Below are 21367 nucleotides of genomic sequence, written 5' to 3'. Positions count from 1 at the left end.
TGAAATCTAAGATTGGTCTTGAGAAAGCTTGAGACGTAATTTAACATTCATTTCACCAGTGTAGTTTTACAAGCAAAATGCTTGTGCAAAAATTTAGGTCTCATTAAAAAGTCAAATTAACTCTAGATTTTAATTGTTTTGATATTTTTCAATCGAGATTGCTACTTAAATTGTCTTTAATGTTATCATTTTACATTATTTACAGATGTATCTCTATCACAGACCCATTGAAACAAGAACAAAAAGGTCAGGAGAGCTGGACAGCTTTGTTGCAAAGGCTGAGAAACCTATTACTTCAGGCTTACAACAGGCATTTATCTAAATATGAAGAAAACATGAGACTGATGAGAGAGAGAAGGAACGAACCTGGATGGGGATTCATACAATTCTTTTTAATACAGGTATCAGATTCCAGGTCAAGTTTATAGTGATAGTGGTTCGAAAGTTGTTCTATTTCAAAATTTATTATGTACAGTAATTTTCTGATCAGTTGTTCCAAAGTTGCTGGACTTTTAATTGTCATATTTGATGCAATATCTATATACCAAAGGATATCCTCATGCAAGTTTAACTACAGAGCCATTTGGACTTTTGATTATATGCATACTTAATGTTTCATTTTGGCAACAAAATATTCCATTTTATTCTGACATCAATTTCAGTATGGACATAACCGGCGTATCATGCACTCTTTTTGTAGGTGGTTATTCTACTTTTTGGAGGAGTATTTCTTCATTTTTCAGACAATTATTAGATCTAGAATATAATTTAGTTGATTTCAAAGAGGAGTTGGATGTCAAATTTGTTATCTATATTTTGATGTTTTGGGGAGCTATTTTTTTTTTTTTTTTAAATATTTTACATTCTTTCTCCATGTTTATGAATATTGATCTATATTATAATGTTTTGACAGGAGGAGCTTGCCTTCATGTTTGAGATGTTAGGTCTGTATGATGATGCCATGATACAATATGATGAGTTAGATGCCTTATTTAGTCAGTTTGTCATTACTAAAGTATCGGGAAGTAAGTTTACATTCAAATATAATATACTGTAAAAAGATAAGAAAACTGTCTTCTGTCAACTTTGTATGCACACAATTGTGAAGTTTTTTCTATCCATTTCAACAGACACCCTACAAATAAGATAAATTAAGATCTGCTTTGTCAGTCCTTGAAACTACTGATAGGAACAAAAGTGTGCCTTGGGTAATATCATGAATACCAATGACTATGGAATTCAAGTTGAGCTATACTTTTCAGTACGATTTCTACTTAATTTTTTGAGTGATGTTCCTTTCAGAATTGATAGTTTCAAGATGTTAGGACTACTTTGCCTTGAACAAAAGTATTAAATTCAACCAACAAATATAGGTCTTAACTACACTATAATTTTGGCCAACTAAATTAGACTCAATTCAAATATGCATTTTGCCGTGCAGACAGACTGGAGCCAGCATTTAATAAAATTTTATGTAATCTAACACAACAATACAGTAATCTCATAATATGCAAACATCATATATCACAATGATAGTATCTATTCAAAGTAAATTACACACAACTTGGTGAACAAAAAAAATATATATACTACCGGCAACTATAGTAGTAAATATCTATATACTTTCAAAAATATTCCAAATGTTAAATATCATATTATGAATACCCGTCATAAAAGGAAACTCGCCGCCCAGGAAAAACCACATATTTTGGAAACCTGCGTCACAGAGCAATGCAAGAACTGTTTCTGGATAATGATGCCGCACCTCATCATGATTATGACAATATAAAAATTTTTACGAAATGGAAATTTTGACTTTATGATGTCTACGGCTAGAATGACCACCTGGACAATTTTTTCATGTACCCGCGTAAAAATTATTACCATAACAAAATATTAGGTCACCTGACCTAACAAAGCATACCTCATTGGCCCATACAAAATATGATAGAGACTTTAAGACAGTATTTTTCCGCAATACTGTGAAACACTGAAAAATATGTATCTACACCACCCATGACGAAATGATTGCATAAACATATTGTTATTTTAGTTGTTTTATTTTTACAGCTGCTGTACCTTGGCTGACAAACAACTTTTTGGAGTGTAAATCATGGGCTGGTATCTCCCTACAGAAAGCAATCAACCGTGACAGACGAGACCAAATAAAAGACAATAAGGCTAGTCTGATAGAGTTTAGGAATTATTTATTCTCTAGACAGTGTGCACTGTTGTTCTTACTAGGAAAGCCATCAGAGGTGTCCAGGAGAGCCATGGAGTTCCTGTATAACACTGTTCTAGAAGTCATAAAACTCAAGGTATGAATTTCTAACCTTCTTTGTTTGTAACTTGACTTTCACAGTTTTCGTTTCCAATTTGTATTCAGTGGGAAACTGTTGAAGGGCTCATTTAACCTCATCCTTCCCCAATTTCTAAGCCTCATCCAAAATAGTCAACATTTTCTGACATTATTCTGATATTGTATTTATATGTGTGTGTTTAGAAAGATTCTATGAGGCCCTGTAGAATCAAGATATGATGTATCAAATCTAGCTTGAATTGTTAAATTGTTTTATATTTTTATAATGAGAGGAACACATATGTAATTTGTATAATGTAGATAAATAATGCACAAAGTTATTTCATATTAAAATAAACCATTTCCAATTGTTCTGTATTTTTCAGATAAGTGTCATTCCTGGAGCATTAGATTGTTGGTCATTTGTGAGTGCTTTAGAAGTTCTACAGACCTGTGAGAAATATGAGGACTTGTACAATCCAGAGCTGTTCTATTTGTACAGAGCTACACTTTGGGATCATGCTAGAAAAAAGGTAAGAGTTCTTTTTTACAGAGCTCCACTGTTGGTTATTGCTAGGAAAAATTCATTGTTCAATTTATAAAGGGGGAGGGGGGGGGGGGTGTATAGGAGGGCGTGTTAATCTGAATTCTCAGAAAAAATAAAAGCTGAATCCTGAATTCCTGAAAAATGAAAGCATTCTTTCTTGGATCATGAAAAAATTAATCATTAATTCCAAAGTCCTGATAAGTGTAAATAATTCTCGCAAAAAAAAAAAGGCACAATCCTGAATCCTGTAAAAGGTCCTTCTGCCCCTCTATACAGAGTTCTACTGTGGGATCATGATAAGAAAAAGTAAAAGAGTTCTATTTAAACACAGTTTTACTGGGAGATATTGCTAGAAAAAAGATAAGAGATCTATTTGCATAGAGCTACACTTTGAATATTGAATTTAAAGTCAGATTTAAAACAAACATTCTGTTCTCACTGCATGAGATTAGACAGAAAAAACAGACAAACATTTTAGTTCATTAAAACAAATGTAATATTGTTTTATTTGATAGCTGTACAGTTTGGGAGAATTATGTGGTTTGATGCCTGAAGATGACGTACAGCCTAGGTCTGAACAGTTGACGATGGTGTTAGACTTAACCTCGGGTATGGGAATAGCTGAAGAAAATGATGCAGGTATATTTTATCGGGATTTATTTTATAGATTGAAATTTGAATGTCAGAAAAACAATAAGGAAAGATTTTGGAAAAACGGATCCTAAAATTAAGTGAATTCTTTAATTTGGTGAATTAAATGCTCAATCTATGAACTAGTACTGTTATAAACATCCATTTTAAAAGAACACATCTTTTATATGACATGAAAATGACAGTCAGTAAAGTAAAAGAGTGAAACTAAACAAATTTTTAATATTTCACATGCTTAAAGTTCATAGTTCAACAATACTATCTTAAACTACATTAACTATCACGAAAAATTATTTATACTTTGGTGACCTCAATGTCAACAAATCATAAACAATGCATTTCTTGTATATTGAATGAAGACAATTTATTTATATTAAAATGTTTCATTCAAATATAGTGTACATGTATATCCATTTTGGAATCCCAAGTGTTTTTATTTATTTAGTTATTGAAGGCAACCAGCCAAGACCTAGAGATAAACTGAGGGAGGCTCTTTCATCAAAGGACTCATTCCAGAAAATTTATTTGGTAATATTTGCAATAGGTTTACAACATGTGTGTAGAATTTTCAGAAACTTAGAGCATATGAATATTTAATGTAGTCTTGAAGTGATCGTCTGATAAAGTTTTCTCAGTTACGAACAGACAATATATTTATGTGTGGTTCGCGTATGATTTTTGAAGTATGTATTTAATTCTGTTGTGTTTTCACAATAATTGTAAACCGGTTCTGGCGGTCAGTATATAAAGAAAGTTTGCACGAGATTTAGTTATCAAGGTTTGGGCAGTGACCATTGTCGTATGTTTGCTTAGTATTGAAGTCTAATTTTCATTAAGACTTCTGTGTTATAATGCATTGAAGTTGTATGTAAAGAATTAACATGTTATGTATATATTTTGTAGATGTTTAATTGCAGTCTTTTATTGTTGATCAGATTGAGATTTTGTGATGTTTATATTGAGAGACGTTTTTTCATAGATGTGCATGGTTACCATTATTCAAAATATGAACTGTTTTGAAAATTAGTTTTGATAAGATATTGTGATCTCTGTATCTTGTTATCAAAATCGAGATGGTCATTGCGCCTAACAGTACCTAACTATTTATTTGGTTTTCTATTATGCCTTTATCATATAAAGGTATACATATCTGAATGTGCTAAGATAATTATGTATGCTATACAAAAATCTAGAGAGAATTAGCATATAAATGCTTTATGTTCGATTGAACATAGTGAATTTAGAACATAAGGAAATATAACTATATGTTTCATAATATATTTTTAACGAAAAAAAATCCAAGTATAATATATTTGTACATTGTTGTCTAGTTAAAAGATAAAATGGTCTTAATAGAAAAGTATGTATTTGTTTTATCCAATTTTCAATCAAAGTCTTTCTGATATTACGTCTTATCTTCTCAAAGTTCGGGAAATGGTTAAAAAGCTAATATCAAGTAGTTCCCTTCTGTTGTAAAGAAAATTTAACAGAACCATTACTTTGACATTAACAAAGGGCTTTCTTTAAAATAACAAATAAGGTGTCTTTTGGATATTTTGAAAAAAGAATAATAAGATATTTGTTGTACTTATTACAGGAGCTGTTAGAGCAAGCTATGGGAACATTTAAACATATTGGAAGATACAGATGTGCTCGTCTTATAACAAAAGATTTAGCTTTGTTTTATATGTAAGTTCTCACAGTAAGATACAGATGTGCTCGTCTTATAACAAAAGATCTAGCTTTGTTTTATATGTAAGTTCTCACAGTAAGATACAGATGTGCTCGTCTTATAACAAAAGATGTAGCTTTGTTTTATATGTAAGTTCTCACAGGAAGATACAGATGTGCTCATCTTATAACAAAAGATTTAGCTTTGTTTTATATGTAAGTTCTCTCAGTAAGATAAAGATGTGCTCGTCTAATAACAAAAGATTTAGCTTTGTTTTATATGTAAGTTCTCTCAGTAAGATACAGATGTGCTCGTCTTATAACAAAAAAAAAAAAAAATGTAGCTTTGTTTTATATGTAAGTTCTCACAGTAAGATACAGATGTGCTCGTCTTATAACAAAAGATTTAGCTTTGTTTTATATGTAAGTTCTCACAGGAAGTTACAGATGTGCTCGTCTTATAACAAAAGATTTAGCTTTGTTTTATATGTAAGTTCTCACAGTAAGATACAGATGTGCTCGTCTTATAACAAAAGATGTAGCTTTGTTTTATATGTAAGTTCTCACAGTAAGATACAGATGTGCTCGTCTTATAACAAAAGATTTAGCTTTGTTTTATATGTAAGTTCTCACAGGAAGTTACAGATGTGCTCGTCTTATAACAAAAGATTTAGCTTTGTTTTATATGTAAGTTCTCACAGTAAGATACAGATGTGCTCGTCTTATAACAAAAGATCTAGCTTTGTTTTATATGTAAGTTCTCACAGTAAGATACAGATGTGCCCGTCTTACAACAAAAGATTTAGCTTTGTTTTATATGTAAGTTCTCACAGTAAGATACAGATGTGCTCGTCTTATAACAAAAGATTTAGCTTTGTTTTATATGTAAGTTCTCACAGTAAGATACAGATGTGCTCGTCTTATAACAAAAGATTTAGCTTTGTTTTATATGTAAGTTCTCACAGTAAGATACAGATGTGCTCGTTTTATAACAAAAGATCTAGCTTTGTTTTATATGTAAGTTCTCACAGTAAGATACAGATGTGCTCGTCTTACAACAAAAGATTTAGCTTTGTTTTATATGTAAGTTCTCACAGGAAGTTACAGATGTGCTCGTCTTATAACAAAAGATGTAGCTTTGTTTTATATGTAAGTTGTCACAGTAAGATACAGATGTGCTCGTCTTATAACAAAAGATGTAGCTTTGTTTTATATGTAAGTTCTCACAGTAAGATACAGGTGTGCTTGTCTTATAACAAAAGATTTAGCTTTGTTTTATATGTAAGTTCTCACAGGAAGATACAGATGTGCTCGTCTTATAACAAAAGATTTAGCTTTGTTTTATATGTTAGTTCTCACAGGAAGTTACAGATGTGCTCATCTTATCACAAAAGATTTAGCTTTGTTTTATATGTAAGTTCTCACAGTAAGATACAGATGTGCTCGTCTTATAACAAAAGATTTAGCTTTGTTTTATATGTAAGTTCTCTCAGTAAGATACAGATGTGCTCGTCTTATAACAAAAGATTTAGCTTTGTTTTATATGTAAGTTCTCTCAGTAAGATACAGATGTGCTCGTCTTATAACAAAAGATTTAGCTTTGTTTTATATGTAAGTTCTTACAGGAAGTTAATACGCATTTCTGATGAAATTAACAATTTTTATTAAATTGATATTTCAGTTTCTGTGAATGCTATGTAATTTCACTCATAAATTTGTTGTAAAAAAATACCCAGTCAGGGAATAAATTTCTGTAATACATAAACATTCAATCAGAGATCAGTCTAATAAAGTGGTTGGATCAAGGATGGAAAGACCCAAATATTAGTTTACAGATATGCTGATAAGGAAAGTCACCACTAGAGCTTTTGTATTTAGAAAGTGTTACATCTCTCTTCTCAGCTTCAAGACAGACCCTTTCAAAAATATTGTATATCTTAAAGAAGTTCATTAACATAAGAGCTACATAATTTGATAAATTTGGTTCAACCATCCAACAAAAAAAATCCATAATATTCACATAGCCACCATAAAACACTGCAAAATTTCTGTATACATAAATTACAACAGTATTGACAAGGAAGTTGTCCAGAATATGCAATTTTTGTAAGGGAAGTCATTGATAAAACTTTTCAAGAAATTGTAAGGAAATTTTTATTTTTAAAAAGTATAGAATACAATATGTAGTGTAACATTATTTTCTTTTAAATTACACAGTTAATTTCAGACAAACTTTCCAATTCTGAAATGAAATCTGTCAGCATGTTAATTATTGATAATTACTTATATCAGAATAAACATAAATGACATCTGGTTTTAATTCATAGGAGAATGGGTCATCCAGAGAAAGCTGAGAATTATTTATCGGAGGCTGTGAAGAGCTACCACCAAGAGGGATGGTCACAATTGAGTGAGGGTACCAGACTTGACCTAGCTAGATGTCAAGATAAGCTAAAAAACAAGAATAAATATCCTTTTGTCTACAATGACAGTTGAAATGAATTATGTTATGCTCTAAGTGCATTTCAGAGCTGAAATAACTTATAATGAAATAATGTCATTTTAATGACTGCATGTTCAAATTAGTATGTTGAAGTAAATCATTTCTTTTTGTAATAAAATAAAGTTTAAATTTTTGTAAATTAACAATACAAAATATTTTCTTATATAGAAATTTGTACAGATTAACTTTAGCATGCAACAATTACAACAGTAAAAATTTCACTCTTTCTTCATTCATTAACAAGGTACCTTTAGTCCACAATGCAAGTATGTTGAAGATATTTTCAGGAATTTAATTGTTAAGTCTAAATCCTTCTTGGATCCACAGTAATACTGTTTGTTTAGAATTTGATTAATATGATATGTCATTAAACCCAGCTGCAGCTATGTACATACAGTTTATGTTGATTGCCTGATTAAAAAAAAACTGCTGTTTTTGTCTCGCCTTGACGGAGTCAAAAAGCGAGACATAGGTATGCTGTTTCCGGCGGCGTCGGCAATGGCAGTTTAAACAATGTATTAGTTTGTGATTAGGTCTAGTTTATGCTGTACCACTAGTGGTAGGTCAATGATATTTGGTATGCAGTTGTATTAGCATTGGCACATCTCATTACCATGGAGATTATTTGGCCCCGCCCCCTCAGTCAAGGTCTATTGACTCTGAAACTTTGCTTAGTTTACATGTATTAGTTTGTGATTAGGTCAGTTTATAGGGAACCACTAGTGGTAGGTCAATGATATTTGGTATGTAGTTGAATAAGCATTGGCATATCTCATTTCCATGGAGATTATTTGGCCCCGCCCCCTCATTCATGGTCTATTGACTTTGAAACTTTTGCTTAGTTTTCATGTATTAGTTTGTGATAGGTCAGTTTAAGGGGAACCGTTAGTGGTCGGTCAATGATAATTGGTATGCAGTTGTATAAGCATTAGCACATCTTATTTCCATGGAGAATATTTGGCGCCAACCCCTCAGTCATGGTCTATTGACTTTGAAACTTTTGCTTAGTTTACATGTATTAGTTGTGATTAGGTCAGTTTAAGATGAACCACTTATGTTAAGTCAAATATATTCGGTATGCAAATGTATTGGCATTTGCAAGTTTCATTTCCATGGAGATTATATAACCCCACCCCCTAATTATGGTTCATTGACTTTGAAACTTTTACATAGTTTACAAGTTAATGTTTGTGTTTAGGTTTGTTTAAAGAGAACGACTTATGAAAAGTCAATGGTATTTGGTTTGCAGTTGTATTAGCATTGGCACATCTCATTTCCATGGAGATTGTTTAGCCCTGTACCTTCAGTCATGGTTCACTGACTTTGAATATTTGCATAACTTACATGTAAAAGTATTGCTATATTAATTTCAACATTTGCATTATCAAAATAACAAATAGGCGAGACATATCTTTGTGTTAACAGTTTAGTTTTATGAAATTAGATATAGCTATATTTGAAGTAGAGATTAACCTTGACAAGAAACATTTTTACAGACAGCAGTATACATAGCAAGCAGTTTAACATTACCGGAGGCAGATAGACAACAATATTTGGAAAGGTTATATGAAGAAGCCAAAAACAATACTGGTATAAAATTACTACTTGAATAAGTGTGGTTTAATTTTGTACATGCAATACTTGTGAATGGAACAGGAAAGATCAAGCATTATAGGACTGTTATTTTGGATGTTACTTGATAGTCCAAATGTTATTTATAAGGATGTTGCGACTGTATTGTGGGATTTTCAAGGGGAGCATGCAATTCTAAATAGGTACGATTGTTCATTGTTAAAACAATTAGCAATGGTCTAATCTTATTGGGATGTATTCTATTAATTATTTAAAAGGGTTAAGAATCAAATCTTACTAGAATATATTCTAGTCCTTTTTATATAAATTACAGTTCAATTAATAAGGAAATGAAAATAATTAAGGTTGATTGCATAGAACAAAATAGATACTGAATACATTCAGATGAAATACAAAAGTACTATAAATTGAGAAAATATTAGGTGTTTTTTTCAAGGAAATAAATGCTACATGGTGAGAATAGAATCTTTCATTGCCATCATCTCTGTTCATGTTTTAAATACATTATATACTGCCAATATGCTTATCAAGCAAGACTTTGTTCTAATTTTACACATTCATGCATTTCTGACCTCACTATACCATGGAAACTTACATGCAGAACAGAATCACGTCAGTTCATCTTAGTATGTATTGCAAATTTAAAATAGAATTAAAACATGCCAGTTGTATGAAGTACAGAAATGATAAAGTTTAGAAGTTGAAACATAAAGGGCTACCCACTGTTCATGTGTTCACAAGTCGCTCATAGATAGTCAAAGTCATCTAACATCCCCTAGTAGTATAAAGGGCCATAAATCTTAAAACTAGCTTAGCAAAAACCATAATTATAAGAATTTGTTTTTTAAAGTGATCAATTCTGCTTCAATTACAATGGGAAGACATTTCTTATGTATGCAATATCTTAAATTAAATTCTTGTATATGTTATAGTGATATGATGCATATCCTTTTATTTATTATAGAAGCTAGTCCCCTGAAGGCAAGTCCATTGATAACAGTGGAGGAAATGGCATTTTCAAAACCTGAAGTATATATAAATCATGTGGTAGAAGTGGAGTTGAAAATCAAAAACAAAGCACCATGTGATGTATCATGTGATCAGATATGTCTTTCATTCACTCAAGTAAAATCTAGTCAGAATGGGAACAATAAACCAGTAGTCAGTAGACAAGCAAGTGACACAAGTCTGACAGAAAATGTAGCAAACTGTAGACCTATATCTAAACCTACTGCTAATATGATACCATTACAAGAGAACATTGAAGGAAGTCTGAAAAGTCCTGTACTGTGTGGGGTGTCTTGTTTTCAGTCTAAAGAGTTACTTAGGAGGGTAGATAGTGCTGGTAGTAAGACAGTAACCAAACAGCCTGTTGTAAAGAAGGAGGATTATGCACTGTGTATATCTGGACAAGATATAATTCTGAAACCTGGAGAGAATGTCATTGTTTTGTCTAAGAAGGTAAACTTTCTCATTTTAAATCTTGCCTTTTCAGTACTTCTCTGCTTTAGATTCTACAAACTTTTTCCTCTCAATCAACTTTTTTGAAAACTCTTCTACAAAACCAATGGTACATATTTGCTACCAAACAATTTTCATAGATCATGGTCTGGGCTACTCAAAGATTTAAAATTATTGTAAATTTTATCAATCAAAAACATTTTTATGTTCTGTATTGAAAAAAAAGAAATTGTTGCTGTTTTCTTTGCAGATTGATAAAGTGGGAGTGTTTAGAACAAATCAGTTTTGGGTACAGATTGGAAACCTAGAATTGATTAAGACAATAGATGTACATACCAGTTTTACCTCATCCTACCACCAGCCTCATTGTCAGATTAGCCCTACTTGTAGAGGTACAGTGAAATAAAATAACTTTTAACTTAGGCTAAAAACAAAGTAGTTGCTTAACCTCCTAAGAAACCTGATTTATGAATTATTTCTATGTTTTATAAATATATATTTGATATACGGAGAATTACATTGTTTATAATTTATGCTGTAGGAATGAGGAAGACACAGTTTTTTTGTCTTCATAACATACTTTATTATTTTTATTTTTCAGATAAATTGATAATGGGTATAGAAAATGAGGTGGAACTAAGCATAGAAAATAGTAATCTTAATCTGGAAATTGGACAGCAATTAGAAATTGTTACCTCCTCTGACTTACAAGTCAAAACATCGGATGAAAGCAGATTTCTGACCATTGATGAAATAACAAAAGACAAATCTTTAAAATTTAATTTCACACTTTATCATGATATTATTGAAAGTGAAAGTATTGATTTTATGGTATGTTTTTGTCATATTCTTTACTTTGCATAATAATTTTTTCAAAATTTGTCAACAGCGCTTTTTTTAAATGTGAATAATATAATTGGAGGAATATTTCAACTTGTAAGATAATTAAATTTTTTGTTGTAATACTGTTCTAAATTATTAATAGAAGCCACATTTATAAATCTGGCATTATGTTTGTTGAAGATTCACAGTTATAGATGCACACAATCAAATTTTGAATTGACAGTTGGTATATATTATGGCTTAGCAAGGTCATTCCATCAGATCAGGCCTGATGGTTGTGATTGGTTATTCTAGATGAATCATTATACCTCGATTCTTAAATCAATCGTTTTATACAATTCAATAGACTAAATCTAAGAAATATGTTGATTGTTTTAGTCAAGTTTCATGACTTTTATAAATAAAAACTGGTACCCTATGAATGAAAATACTTTCTCATTGGCTCTTGTTATTTTTTTCCTTTGTAGATAAAAATAGCCTGTGACAGATTTCCTCAGCCATTGCTTACAGGTGTAACATTTGTCTCACCTCTTCTTGCTTCACATAAAGTACATACAGCCAACAAAAGGTAATATATTCTGGTTGTTAAAGGGCTTATATAAACATCACACTTTATGGTTGTATTTTTGTGATGTGAGAATATAAAAACATGAGGAGTTACAAAAATGTTTGGATGGCTACTTCATTTCTTGTTCCATGAACGGTGAAAACACGGACTGCACCATTTTAAATAACTTTCAAACAATGCCATTAATCACAAAGCAAAGGTTTTGCCAGCTGCAGAACCATAGCTTTTTTCTATGGTTCTTAGATGGTATGCAAAATGAAAAAAAGTATCCAAGGACCATAAGAGCTACAATTTTGCAGCTAAGGTTTAGCTTAGTTAAATAGAATCAGAACAGTTTAAATCTGCAATCTTATGTTGTTAGGTTGCTTTGTAATTGGATTGTAGTCCCACATCTCCTTTTATTCATACCAAAATCAATTCCAGGTCAATTTTTTAAATTTTCTGAATTAAATGATGACCCCTAGATTTTTTTTCCTTGATTTGTAAGTTGTTGTTGGATTGCTGTCTCATTAGCATTTTGCCCATATCTCCTTTTATTCACATTCTTACTGTAGTTTGAATCTAAACAATTTTATAAAACCTTGCCTTCAATAGTGTGGGGCATTATGTTTTTTCAGTCTGTCCATCAGTCCAGAACTATCTGTTTGTCTGTCCCATTTCAGTTTAAAAACATTTGATTCAAGGTAGATAACCATGAGGGTGTGGTTACATCAGATTGATACCAAGTAGATAACCATGAGGGTGTGGTTACATCAGATTGATACCAAATTCTCATGCTCATAATGATGTTAACTTAAAAACATGTATATATGTGCCAAATTAGTGTTTTGATCCATATTTCATGGTTCACTGTTCAGGTTAACATGGTTGTTAAAAGTAGGTTAATGTTGTTGTTAAAAGTAGGTTAAAGTTTTAGTTTAAGGTAGTTTACTATGAAGTTAACATGTCACATGTTTATTATGATGTGAACTTTTAAAAATTAGTCAATAGTATGGTTTTGACCCAGAATTATTGGTTTACTAAATGTGGAAATGTGATTATGGGAGGGTGGCATGGTTTTCTATATTTTTTAAAATATTCTTAATTTTGTTAATTTTTTCTTTGAAAATGTCATGAAATCCTCTCAGTGGCTTTAGAAGCATTACTGAAAATGTTTTATGCTAACATATAAATGTTTTTCTTAAGGAAATACCTACAAATAGCTCTGGAAGGACATTCTGAAAGTAATTTTACTCTACAGGATCCAACAGCTTCTACAACTAACAAAGATGTAGAATTTATATGTCTCAGCAAGCCGGATCAGAAATGGGTGAATATTGATAGCATTTATAGGTCTTAGAAAACCTGGCCAGAAATTGGTGAACATTGATAAAATGTACATGTATTATCAAGTCTGATCAAAAATGGATGAATATTGATAGCATGTATAGGTCTTCGCAAACCTGGCTAAAAATAGATAAACATTGATAGAATGTACATGTATTATCAAGTCTGATAAAAAATGGATGAATATTGATAGCATTTATAGGTCTTTTAATGAAACAAAGTTGAACTATACCTTGAACCTGCAGTATTTAAGTTTAAAACTTCTTTATACTGGAAAGTAAATTTTTGTTAATACTTTTATTGTCGAGCCTGCGACTTCTGTCGCAGAAAGCTCGACATAGGGATAGTGATCCGCAGGGGTGGCGGTGTTAATTAACTGCTTTAAAGCTTTATATTTTAGAAGGTAGAAGACCTGGATGCTTCATACTTTGTATATAGATGCCTTATGTTACGAAGTTTCCGTCTGTCATATGTCCTTGACCTCATTTTCATGGTTCAGTGACTACTGAAAAAGTTAAGATTTTTTGTATTGTTAATTTCTCTCTTATTATGAGTAATAGGATAACTATATTTAGTATGAGGGTACCTTGCAAGTTCCTTGTGCCTGTCAGACAGTTTTCATCTGACCTCAACCTCATTTCATGGATCAGTGAATAAGGTTAAGTTTTCGTGGTCAAGTCCATAGCTCAGATACTATAAGCAATAGGTCTACTATATTTATTTGGTATATGGAATGATTGTAAGGTGTATATGTCTGTCTGGCAGGTATCGTCTGACCTTGACCTCATTGTCATCATTCATTGGTCAATGTTAAGTTTTTATGGTTAAGTTTGTTTCTTAGATACTATAAGCAATATGTCAACTATATTTAATGCATAGATTGATTGTAAGGTGTACATGTCTGTCTGGCATGGTTCATCTGACCTTGACCTCATTGTCATCGTTCATTGGTCAATGTTAAGTTTTTATGGTTAAGTTTGTTTCTTAGATACTATAAGCAATAGGTCAATTATATTTTGTGTATGGAATGATTGTAAGGTGTACATGTATTTCCGGTTTGGTTTATCTGACCTTGACCTCATTTTCTTAGATCATGTTAAGTTTATGTGATACTTGTAGTAAAGCTTTATATTTTGGACTATCAACATAAAACCAATGGTCAGTATGCAGGTGAGACATTTTAGCGTGTGCACTCTTGTGGTATGACATTGATGTAATATTGATCATTTAATAGGATTTCATATACAGATTGTTGTCCGCTGGAACATTTCGATAAATTTTGTAAACCAATCTACCACTTATACTTTGAAAACATTTAAAAAGTCTTAAGTATAAAAACTATCAAATATACAATATTTATCCCATTTGTTATAATACCACATCTCCTCATGTTTATTTTATAGAGATTTAACATGCTTTAGAAATTTAGAAATCATATTGTAGTCATGGAGACTTGTATTAAACTGCATTAAATAATATGTGCTTTGGATCAATCTTATGTTTGACTCTGCTAACTATGATTTGAAAATAATATGATCATCTAAGCATGCGTAGAAATTGAAGGGAACAGTAGAAATTTAAAAGCTGCACTGTAAATTTAATCTAAGACACTTTATGATATTATATCTTTTGTAGAATGTGTATAAAAGTCAACGTGTGTCATACCTATGGGAACTGAAGTGTAATACAGAAAGTGTCATGTCGCTTCCTGTGTTTTTCCACGTAAACTATATCTGCTCTCTAGAACAGAAACAAAGGACATTCAGTTATACATGTCAAATTGATAACTTTAGGGTAAGATATTAAATGATTTGCCTCATATGGTGTTAATTGTTAAGAACTTTGTAGTATACATTGATCATCATAAATTTTGAACGGTACAGTCACGGACATATATTCCTCTGACTTTTGTTTCAACTGATATTTGAATGGTTAACAGGAAAATATGCTGGGTTTTTTTATTATTTATTTTGATCCCAGAAGGATAGTTTATCATGATACTCTTTTTATCAGTTTTGTCAAATGATCCTTTAGTTGAAAATTTTAAATGTTCAATATTTTTCCTTATTAAAGTTAATATTTGTGCTGATAGAATTTTGGCAAACAGTTTCATAGCCTACTGTAATTTCAGTAATTATTGCGTGCATTTATTATTGCGATTTTGTCATTTTAGACTAAAATGCGATTTTAATTTTTGAGATATTGAGAAAAATCCTGTTTAATTCATATAAAAATGCAAGTTTAAATTATTGCGATTATAACTCTGTCGCATTTTTTCCCATAATAAAAACATCGCAATAATTTCTGAATTTACAGTACTCATTTCAACTATAGCATTTACAAAAAGTACGCAGATTTTTTGTGTATTTATCTTACATATTTCATGCATTACACAGAGGTTTCAATAGTTTATATATAAAAGATATATTTAATGATTTCTTTGTATTTCAGACTCAGTACCATGTGAGAGTTACAGTAACACCGCAAGGAGAAAATAAACAATGTCAAATGAGTGTCCTATCCTGTATGAAAATTGAAGTAACATCAATGTACTCCAGTTATACTGAGGACAGAGTACTATATCAAGTGGATGATGACTCATTCTGGGCTGTCTCTGGTAAAAGTGCAGGTATACTCAAAAACACTTTATTTTTCACATTCATTGAAAGTTATATTTGTAGATGCATGGTCACGAGTAAAAGGACAATGGACATTTTTATTGTAGAGTTCATCCAACCTTAGAGGGAGTAAAAGCAGTTCTTTCACAAACTTCTGATTATTTAGATTCATAATTCCCCATTTGCTGTATGAAATTTATGGAGAGGACAATGAACTATAAATTTCATTCCTTTGTTTCCTGTTACATGTAATATAGGTTGATTTAGTTTTATTGATGTACATACAGTAGAAAATGAAAGGATATGGAGTAAATGTACATGGGACAAAATCGCACACAATACATAGAAAACATAGAAAATTATCAATGAACAGGGCTTTTATTCCTGTATTTCATCTTGACAGTTGATGTAGGGTCTTCAACAATGAACGAATCATTCATACCCTACAACAAGGTCAAGACGGCCCCTAGCGTCGACTTAAGCGGTACTATTGATACAAATAAACCACAGTTTACCTTCTTGCTCCCCACCCGCCTCGGAGTGCCAACTTGTGCAATGCTTGTGTACGACGGTTATCCAGTCGAAAGCACCAGGGATACAAGAAAAGTGCAGTAATTTTGAAAGACATGGATCGCCGCTAAAATATGCCTTGAAGTTACGCATGTCGGGAGCGGTCAATGAATTACATAATTTATAATTACGGGCGAGGTTTCTCAACATATATTTGTCATACATTGCCCAACAAAAGACCAATAATTTCGAAACAACAAATGATAGACAAAACATATAAAACTAAAAAACAAATGATAGACAGGACGGGGCACATCGAAATATATGTAAGAAAACCTAGCAGTTTAAAATAGTATGAAAGGGCAATATACAAAACAGATGACCAGACCAGTATTTTGATGAAATTTAACCAAACATGAAATTTTGACGGTGTATTAATATGAGAAATTCTCACATGAACAAGCACACCATAACTGTAAATATTATAAGAGCATACACCTCAAGCACGGGGAAACGTTCTACTGCCTCCACACAGCACTAGAGACAAACTCTAGAATCAATAGAAAATGAAAGGATATGGAGTAAATGTACATGAGACAAAATCGCACACAATACATAGAAAACATAGAAAATTATCAATGAACAGGGCTTTTATTCCTGTTCTTCATCTTGACAGTTGATGTAGGGTCTTCAACAATGAACGAATCATTCATACCCTACAACAAGGTCAAGACGGCCCCTAGCGTCGACTTAAGCGGTACTATTGATAAAAATAAACCACAGTTTACCTTCTTGCTCCCCACCCGCCTCGGAGTGCCAACTTGTGCGATGCTTGTGTACGACGGTTATCCAGTCGAAAGCACCAGGGATACAAGAAAAGTGCAGTAATTTTGAAAGACATCGATCGCCGCTAAAATATGCCTTGAAGTTACACATGTCGGGAGCGGTCAATGAATTACATAATTTATAATTACGTTTGAGGTTTCTCAACATATATTTGTCATACATTTCCCAACAAAAGACCAATAATTTCGAAACAACAAATGATAGACAAAACATATAAAACTAAAAAACAAATGATAGACAGGACGGGGCACATCGAAATATATGTAAGAAAACCTAGCAGTTTAAAATAGTATGAAAGGGCAATATACAAAACAGATGACCAGACCAGTATTTTGATGAAATTTTGACGGTGTATTAATATGAGAAATTCTCACATGAACAAGCACACCATAACTGTAAATATTATAAGAGCATACACCTCAAGCACGGGGAAACGTTCTACTGCCTCCACACAGCACTAGAGACAAACTCTAGAATCAATAGAAAATGAAAGGATATGGAGTAAATGTACATGGGACAAAATCGCACACAATACATAGAAAACATAGAAAATTATCAATGAACAGGGCTTTTATTCCTGTTCTTCATCTTGACAGTTGATGTAGGGTCTTCAACAATGAACGAATCATTCATACCCTACAACAAGGTCAAGACGGCCCCTAGCGTTGACTTAAGCGGTACTATTGATAAAAATAAACCACAGTTTACCTTCTTGCTCCCCACCCGCTTCGGAGTGCCAACTTGTGCGATGCTTGTGTACGACGGTTATCCAGTCGAAAGCACCAGATTGTATAAACAAGTATATGCTGCCTCAGTGACTTGTGGTAGCTTGCAAGCCGTGAGAGCACAAGGTCATGGATTCGATCCCAGTTGGTCAAACCAAAGACTTTTAAATAAGGTGTTGGCTGCTCCTTCACAAAGCACATGGCATTAAGGAGGAAGAGCAAAAACTGGTCGGCTAGTCAGAAGAATGTGTATAAGAAGGTTGACATGTCTTCTTGCAGACTATTTACTTGTGTACTTGCACATTAAAAATCTGGTTCAGTATGTTAGTCTAGTACATAGCAGGGTTCATATTCATATCTCATTAACATGCTCTCATCCTGAAAATGTCTTTTATTTGTGACTGGACTTTAAAGAGCCATTGATCATCATCATCATCATAAACAAGTGCTGTGGATTCATCATAATTCTGGGATATCAATTTTTGTGGATTTCGTGGGTCAAGGTGAATTAGGAATTCAAATGTTCTATTGGCTTGTATGCAGACTTTGGCATAACCAAGAAATCAAATATCCTCAAAAATACAATCTTTCTTCAATCCACAACAACAAATGAATCTACAGGGTATTGTTATTGCATTGCTGTATAATTTATTGTTAAGAAGTCTTTTTCTTTTTGAGTTATTCATCTGATTATGAATAAATGGAAAACTTTTGTTTTGAAAAATTATGAATATAAATAGGAGTTATTTATTTTGTAGGTTTACTTAACATTGCCAGTGGTCATGGCTCTATAGAGATAGATGTGATGGCAATCACTGCAGGTCACCTGCCTTTACCCAGAGTTACTTTATATCAATATAAAGAGAACATAGGTTGGTATTTATTAATAGTGCTCTATTGAGACACTTTATTTTTACCCAGAGTAACAGAACTGATAAATATATATGAGTAAATCAGTAATTTAGTGGTTTTTCAATTGAATTATTATAGAAAAAATTTCATATATGAAAGTATTTACTTTAAAGACTGTTATTTCACCTGGCCTCATGGAGCAGTGTGAGCTATTTCCCATCACTTGTCATACATTGTAAATTTTCTTTCAACTATTCATATTTTTGTCAACTCCTTTACATTGTAAATTTGCACTTATAGTGCCAAATTGAAATAAGCTTTGTTCTTTTAACAATCCTCATTTCTATATATCAGACCTTTATCTTATAATACATTCTCTGTATCCAAGCTTTGCTTACAAGGATCTAACAATGCTCTGTCTTACATTTTGTTGTGAAGTCCCTTTCGAGATCCATGGATTGTAATTTAAAAACATACCTTTAATTGGAGGCAGAAAATTTCCTTGGTTGACATAATAATCCTTGAATTTCTGGCTGGGTCAAACCAAAAACTCTCAAACTATCACACTGTTGGTGTCCTATAGATATCTGTGTTTATTCTGTAGATATTCTATTGATTTTATTTTCAATACTTCCTGATGCTGACAATCCTTGCAACAGTAAGTTTACTTGCCAAAAAAAACCTGAAAGGGTACTCATCCACAAAAATAAATGTGTCTTGTGTATATCCAGACAGAAATGAATAAGGCTCATAGCCCATAAACCTCTCCTAAAACAAGCATTATATTTATTTAAACCACTAGTACTCCAATGGCTGAAATAACATTCCGATGTAAAATAAATTTCTCACTACTATACTCTTCAACTTAGTACGTTCTTTATTTGGCCTTTATAACTTTGTAGACGAAACAAGCTTTGGCTTACACAATTTTAACCCTGGTATCTATGATGAGTTTATTATTTATAAGTTCACGATGAGAAAAATGTGATAACCCTTAAGCCTGCTTAAACAAATCAAACCATAAAATAGGAATAAATATTACTAGCTGTGAATTTAAAAATGAAAAAGATTTTATTCTGATGGAAATTACGTAATATTAGACATGAGAAAATCATGAGATGGATATAGATGAAGATTGCAATTGTAAAATGATATTATTTTATTATTAACCTTTTGCATCAGAGGTTAAAAAGGAGAATGATTTTCTATTGTTGTCATAAATATATTTATATTTATGCCGATTTTTTCCCCATATGTAGATGCATAGAAGATTACTGTTCTATTACTATATGTTATATTTATGATCAATATTTTTTTACAGAAATAGTCAAACAGGAGAGTGTTGATTCTGAAACTCCACCATCACCATCACCATCACCACAAAAAACTTTTCAAGACAATTTACTTCCATTCCAGCAGGGCCAGGTGTACTATGCCAGTATTGCTAAACAAGTGCATGTATACCCAAATTCTATGAATAGTCACATGGAAGCTGTAATAGACAATAAGTTAACAGATGTAAAAATATAGAATTTATTATTTTGAAACGTAATACATATTTAATTCTTTCCATTTTATCTGTGATAATGAAAAATAAAGATGTTCACATTTGTTGTATTTTATTTCACATGTGGCCCTCAGTATTAGCTTAATGCAGATGCAGTATATTATTCAAGTGGATTTTTCTTATAAGCCAGATCTAATTTGATTTATCTCTGCAACATAAATATTCTTTAAATGAGGCTCCCGCAGGGTCAAAAACGACCTGCGACCTCTGGGCTTTTTAGAGGCGACTTCCGACCTAAGGGCTTTCTAAAAACGACCTGCGACCTGTAAAATTTGAAAAAAACGACCTCCGATTTCATCCACGCTAAAAACGACCTTGCCATTTTGGGCGCCATGTTTTCCTTTGTGGTCCTTTGTTGCCATTTCGGTTAATGGTAGATCTGATAAAATAAAATGCCCAAATCACATGTCTGTTATTAAACATAAACTGCTGACTGTTGGTCCCACCAACCATGGTCAGCCATACTGTTTTTCCGGCCATCTGTCACACTTTTGTCTACTTTATTATACTCCACTACACGCAGTAGAGAAGAATTACATGGTTGGGTATCCGTCCGTACTTCCATCTGTCTGACCGTCCCATGGTGGTATCCAGATGAAAACTTGAGAACGGATCAAAGATTTATTTCATTTGTTCCCAATTGTTTAGCACTATAAAGTACAAGTTAAGTTTTCATCTTAAATCAACATGCAGTTTTCATATAATCAATTTTGAACTATTTGTGACCCTTTTTGTATCTATATTTGGTTAGAAGTCTTCGTTTCTTTGTTTCTAAATTGTCAAGTTA

At 32.1% G+C, this 21367-nt stretch overlaps 1 protein-coding gene across 1 annotated transcript in view; it reads left to right on the top strand.

The window, feature by feature from the left end:
• The window catches only part of LOC127725525 (trafficking protein particle complex subunit 10-like), a 28489-nt gene extending 7866 nt beyond the window's left edge, over positions 1-20623 (top strand). Inside the window, exons 5-22 of the mRNA XM_052232559.1 lie at positions 206-401; positions 914-1025; positions 2071-2318; positions 2686-2832; positions 3362-3485; positions 3943-4025; positions 5095-5186; positions 7496-7638; positions 9160-9261; positions 10229-10725; positions 10976-11117; positions 11327-11556; positions 12036-12136; positions 13322-13445; positions 15098-15256; positions 15914-16091; positions 18920-19033; positions 20335-20623. Of these exons, the coding sequence (XP_052088519.1) occupies positions 206-401; positions 914-1025; positions 2071-2318; positions 2686-2832; positions 3362-3485; positions 3943-4025; positions 5095-5186; positions 7496-7638; positions 9160-9261; positions 10229-10725; positions 10976-11117; positions 11327-11556; positions 12036-12136; positions 13322-13445; positions 15098-15256; positions 15914-16091; positions 18920-19033; positions 20335-20543 (3001 nt within the window). The 3' untranslated portion in view covers positions 20544-20623. The remainder of the gene's footprint in view (positions 1-205; positions 402-913; positions 1026-2070; positions 2319-2685; positions 2833-3361; positions 3486-3942; positions 4026-5094; positions 5187-7495; positions 7639-9159; positions 9262-10228; positions 10726-10975; positions 11118-11326; positions 11557-12035; positions 12137-13321; positions 13446-15097; positions 15257-15913; positions 16092-18919; positions 19034-20334) is intronic.
• Positions 20624-21367: the final 744 nt, after the last annotated feature.

This window comes from Mytilus californianus, unplaced genomic scaffold, assembly GCF_021869535.1.
Source record: "Mytilus californianus isolate M0D057914Y unplaced genomic scaffold, xbMytCali1.0.p SCAF_15, whole genome shotgun sequence".
NCBI classification, from domain to species: Eukaryota; Metazoa; Mollusca; class Bivalvia; order Mytilida; family Mytilidae; genus Mytilus; species Mytilus californianus.
This window is presented reverse-complemented; position numbering and strand designations above follow the sequence as displayed.